The 6,065-nt window shown below is 37.7% G+C and overlaps 1 protein-coding gene across 1 annotated transcript; it reads left to right on the top strand.

The window, feature by feature from the left end:
* Window positions 1-1,703: 1,703 nt before the first annotated feature.
* Window positions 1,704-2,672, top strand: LOC130884730 (olfactory receptor 4K15-like). Its single transcript, XM_057785858.1, has one exon. The coding sequence runs from the start codon at window positions 1,716-1,718 to the stop codon at window positions 2,670-2,672; it is 957 nt and encodes a 318-aa protein (XP_057641841.1). The 5' UTR covers window positions 1,704-1,715.
* The last annotated feature ends 3,393 nt before the right edge of the window (window positions 2,673-6,065 follow it).

Genomic DNA, 6,065 nt, shown 5'->3' with positions numbered 1-6,065 from the left:
ACACTTACTCTCCCTTTTGGGGTATATATCAAAACCCTAGGAAAATGTTTCCTGTTTTTTGTTTGCTTTCTTTCCTGCCTGTAAGGGTCCTTTGCACAAAAGTCTAAGAGTAGGATCTTCTAAAAAATAGAGCAAAGATTAATAAATGTAAGTTCATGAAAAGTGTACTACTTCTATTATATATTTCCCTGTAGTATGTTCTGCTTTAAAACTCTGCTTCTTAAACATTTCTGAATCTCTCAGTGGGTTTGTTTTGAGGGTATAAGTGATAAAACACAAATTTGTTCCTTGCTGAGTTCTGACAAGTTGGAGACATGAAATACAAAAGTTATACTCTGCCTGTATCGAAAAACCAAAAGAAAAAAAAGTTATACTCTGAGCTTGTTTCGTGAAGTTAATTAAGATTATTCATTGTTTGTTGCCCTATGTATAGTAATTCATCCAGTGAAACTCAAGTAGTTTTGATCAAAGAAGACATTGATATCTACGGTTGCCAGTGGCTAGAAATAATAAAAAGACATCTTTCAAGACTTGACTTAAATGTGAGTGATGTTCAAATTGAGATAATCTAATATCACTTTGTAGGTTTCTTTTTAAATTTCTTATTTCTATATATATATCTGTAAGTTATAGCTCACATATATGTAAAAACAAGATAAAGGAAACAATTTCAGATAAAATAGGGCATATTAATTGTGTAGGAAAAAATTCTCATAACCTAAATTTCTACAATACATAATCATTCTTCTTAAACTTAATTATTATTGAGGCTCTTCAAATCTCTCTCTCTCCCTCTGTGTGTGTATCATGTCACAATGAAATTCCTATCATTATTAATGGTACTGCCTGTATATGAAGAAGGTTATTATTTCCAGGGCTTAACAGACAAGAACAAATGTGTCAGACAGATTACATCATAAGGAGAATCTAGGCCGGGCGGTGGTGGCGCACGCCTTTAATCCCAGCACTCGGGAGGCAGAGGCAGGCGGATCTCTGTGAGTTCGAGACCAGCCTGGTCTACAGAGCTAGTTCCAGGACAGGCTCCAAAGCCACAGAGAAACCCTGTCTCGAAAAACCAAAAAAAAAAAAAAAAAAAAAAAAAAAAAAAAAAAAAAGGAGAATCTACAAGAGGATCTGAGTGACCAGAAAAAAATCCTGGGAAGTTCTATATCTTTCAATTTTGCCAAGATTTGCATTGTACTTTACAGACTTTGTACTTAGAAAGGAGGAGATAATATGTAGTTATTGGGAGTGAGGGTCCGTATAGATGAGTTAACTTACACAAATCTGGAATTGTCTCTGTCGTTATAAACTCCATCAATATACAACATGTTTATAAAATGGCAAATCAGGAAGCATATGTTTCACTAAGTTTTCACAAAGTAAATACTGTTATCAGTCATATCAGCAACAAAGCTCCCAGGACTTTGTGTCCTGCTCATTCTTCTTTTCTATACAAGGATGGCTAGAGTTAGGCTCCTCAAAACCATGTATTTGCTTGGACTGATTTCAGACTTTATATAGCTAGATTCATACACCATTCTATGGCATCATTTATGTAAATTTCAATACCTCAGAACTCCAATAATAGAAACATAGAAGTGTAATCTTTGAAATATGATCTGTAATCGAAAAAGAACACCAAACTTATTTAATTGATTGATTACTCTTCTGTTTCTACTCAGACAACTGAAGACAAATCTCTTCCAAAGTCAATGAATGAGACAAATTACTCTCGGGTGACAGAGTTTGTGCTGTTGGGCTTGTCAAGTTCAAAGGAGCTCCAGCCTTTCCTCTTTCTCATATTTTTACTGCTGTACCTAGCAATTCTGCTGGGAAACTTCCTCATTATCCTCACAGTTTCTTCAGATTCCCGACTTCATACCCCAATGTACTTTCTGCTTGCAAACTTATCTTTTATAGATATATGTGTGGCCTCGTTTGCCACACCCAAAATGCTTGCTGACTTTCTGGCTGAACGGAAAACTATCTCGTTTGAAGCCTGTTTGGCTCAGATTTTCTGTGTTCATCTCTTCGCTGGTGGTGAGATGGTACTTCTTGTATCCATGGCCTATGATCGCTATGTTGCAATATGTAAGCCTCTCCACTACACGACAATCATGAGTCGCCGAGTGTGTATTATTCTGGTCATCATCCCCTGGTGTGTGGGTTTCATCCACACAACTAGTCAGCTGGCATTCACTGTTAACTTGCCATTTTGTGGTCCTAACCAGGTGGACAGTTTTTTCTGTGATCTTCCTCTGGTGACCAAGCTAGCTTGCATAGACACTTACATTGTCAGCTTACTAATAGTTGCAGATAGTGGCTTTCTCTCCATGAGCTCATTTCTCCTCTTGGTCGTCTCCTACACTGTGATTCTCATTACAGTTAGGAATCGCTCCTCTGCTAGTATGGCCAAGGCCCGCTCCACCCTAACTGCTCACATTACCGTTGTCATACTCTTCTTTGGACCATGCATCTTCATCTATGTGTGGCCCTTTAGCGGCTATTCAGTTGACAAAGTCCTTGCCGTGTTCTACACCATCTTTACACCCATATTGAACCCAGTTATCTACACTTTGAGAAACAAAGAAGTTAAGGGAGCTATGTCAAAGCTGAGGAGTCGCTATCTGAAACCTGGACAGGTTTCTGCCATGATCAGAAATAAGTGAAAGTGCAGGACTGGCAGCATTTCCATTGTCTTCTATAGATATCTCCATAACTAAATTTCTGCTTTTCAAAAAGTAGTCATTTGACATATGCAGATGTTTAAAATTATAGAGTTACTACAATCGTAATAAGCATAACAGTTTTGTGAGAAAATTTTGCTTAATTAATTTGTTCTTTGCCACTGATTTTTCTTCTTGCTTTAAAATTAAGATTTAAAATAAAAGATTTGCTTTTCTGTAAATGAAATTATATTATTTACTGAATTATAAATACATATTTTCTTGTATGGTTGGAAATATGGTTTATATTCAACTCTCAAGTAAACTTATTGTTTATAAAGAAACAAATACATTTTACAAAACCAGATAACCAGATGTTCAAACAAAAGAAGAGCAAAGAGTACTTGTTGATTTTTATAGTTCTACGTTCACTTTGCTCCTGTGATAATGCAGTTTTTTTGTGAACACTGTGCACTGATATGTATTAAATAATTGCTTACAGTATTTTGCATTCAATGAGTCTTGGCACAGAGTTTACTATTCAGTACCAGCTTTTAAAGCACTTGGATTTTATGTACAAAAATATAATTAGTACATAATAATTACAATAGATGCGAATGAGAACAGATTCCTTGGGCAAGGCAAAAAGATTATAAGCAACATCAGCACCTGGATTAGAATCTTGCACATTGTAAGCAAAACCCTAATATTTGAAAAATAAATCCTTAGATGTTACTGAGCTTTATAAGAGCCAATAGTTCTTACCATAGATCATCTAATGGCCATGTTACTAGAATTATCCATTATTTAGAATTGATTGTTTCTATCAATAACCTATGTTACAGCAAAATGTTTTGATTCTGGAGTGTTAAGTTTTATTGCCTGTAGTTAAATTAAGTACCTATATTTTCACTTTAAAAATGCTAAGATACTGAATCTTGAGGGCTCTCATTACATTCTATAAAGTAACTGTCAATCATCATGCTGATGGTTATCAGTTTAAGTTAGAGATGTACACAAACATCACACTATAAAATGTAAATACGCACATTTGTATTTGCCAATAAAGATAAAATTGATTATGTTGCTTTTCCATTGAAAATTATGAAGGGGTGGAAAAGGAAGTATTTTACAGGATAGGGGGACTCTTGTTGGAACTGAAAAGTTAAAGCTAGAAGACAAAGAAATTGTGTATTAGCATTTTCAAGTGGTTGGTAATTTTTTTCTTATGTAACATCCAACATTTCATCCCTTGGAAACCAATATTCTGTAGTCTCCTTAGGTGAGCTTAGCTTTTAACAATGGTGGACAGTGAATTCACAGAGTCTGTCTTTCTGTACTAGGTTTAAGTTAGTTAAATAATGGTCTGAAGGTTTCATTGTGCTGTCAAAAAGGCAATTTTTTTTTTAAAGACTCTGCTGGGGATTGAACTCATCTTTTCAGGCTTGGTAGAAAGAGTTGCTGAGAACTGAGTCACTTGGCCATCCCATTTTCATTTTTTGTAGTCTTTTAAAAATTGTATTATATTAGTTCTTTCATGATTGTGTTTGTGTATGTATGTGTGTACATGTCTGTGTATGTATGAACGCATGTGTAACATTCTGTTTACTCTCCATAATCTCACCTTTCTTCCTCATAGACCTACCATCTCTCCCGTCCCTACAGGTGCCTTTCTACAATTCATATGTTCTTGTTTTGTTTTAGGTCTCACTGAGCTTTTTTTCTTTTGAATGTAAACTTTCTTTTCTTTTCTTTTAATTTATTGGATTTCTTTTTTTTTTACTTATTTATTTATTTTTATTCTTTTTTAATTAAAATTTCCACCTGCTCCCCATTTCCCATTTCCCTCCCCTCCTCCCAAATATTGCCCTCCCCCCACTTCCCTCCCCCTATCCCCACTCCTCTTCTCCTCCCCCCACTCCATTCCCCCTCCCTCTCGATACTGAAGAGCAGTCCAAATTCCCTGCCCTGCGGGAAGACCAAGGTCCTTCTATCTACGTCCAGAAAGGTGAGCGTCCAAACAGGCTAAGCTCCCACAAAGCCAGTTCATGTATTAGGATCGAAACCTAGTGCCATTGTCCTTGGCTTCTCATCAGTCTTCATTGACCGCCATGCTCAGAGAGTCCGGAATCAAGAAAATACCAATCCAAATTCCCATTTCCTCCTCTCTTCCCATTCCCACCCCACTCCACTCCCTCCAATCCTAAGAGAGGATAAGGCACTTTGCTTTGTGGAAGGTCCAAGACCCTCCCTACTACATCTAGGCTGAGCAAGATATACATCCAAAGAGAATAGGATCCCAAAAAGCCAGAACATGCAGTAGAGATAGATAAATCCCAGTGCCATTGCCAGTGTTTCCTCAGTCTGCCCCAGTCATATAACTGTCAAGCACATTCAGAGGGACTAGTTTGGTCTGATGCTTGTTCTTTCCCAGTCTAGTTTGAGTTGGTGAGCTTCCATTATCCCAGGCAAGCTGTTTCAGTGGGTGAACCCCTCATGGTCTTGACCTCTTTGCTCATATTCTCATTCCTTCCGCTCTTCAACTGGACCTTGGGAGCTCAGTCCATTGCTCTGATGTGGGACTCTGCCTCTGTTTCCATCTGTTGCTAGATGAAGGTTGTATGGTGATATTTAAGATAATCATCAGTCTGACTACCGGGAAAGGGGAGTTTGGTCACCCTCTCCTCTATTGCTTAGGGTCTTAGTTGGGGTCAGCTTTGTGGATTCCTGGGAATTTTTCTAGAACCAGGTTTCTTTCTAACCCCATAAGGACTCCCTCAATCAAGATACCTCTTTCCTTGCTCTCATATCTGTCCTTTTTTTCATCTTAACCATCCCATTCCCTCAAGTTTTCCTCAACCCTCCCCTTCTCCCCTCCTCTTTCCCTTCTACTCTTCCTTCTACCCCCCACCCCCATGCTCTCAATTTTGTCAGGCGATCTTGTCTGTTTCCAATTTCCAGGTGGGTGTATATATGTTTTTCTTTTGGTTCATCTTATTTCTTAACTTCTCCAGGATCATGAACTATAGGCTCAATGTCCTTTGTTTATAGCTAGCATCCACTTATGAGTGAGTACATACCATATTCATCTTTTTGGGTCTTGGGTTACCTCACTCAGGTTTTCTACTTTGCATGCAAAATTCAAGGCAACCTAGATGTCCTTCAACTGAAGAATGGACAAAAAAGTATGGCACACTTACACATTACAGTACTACTCAACAGTAAAAATCAATGACATCTTGAATGTTGCATGCAAAAGGACTCACCGAGTTTAACCAGTGTTAGAACTGTGACTCTGCATTTGAAACTGTTCATTGACACCTGGCTGCTTACCATTGGGAGCACAAGTGAAGACAATGACTACTCTTCTGCCCAATCCATCAGAGGCAATATTTC

Source organism: Chionomys nivalis, chromosome 12, assembly GCF_950005125.1.
Source record: "Chionomys nivalis chromosome 12, mChiNiv1.1, whole genome shotgun sequence".
In the NCBI taxonomy this organism is placed as follows: domain Eukaryota; kingdom Metazoa; phylum Chordata; class Mammalia; order Rodentia; family Cricetidae; genus Chionomys; species Chionomys nivalis.
The sequence above is the reverse complement of the archived record's forward strand: the minus strand, read 5'-3'. Positions and strand labels throughout refer to the sequence as shown.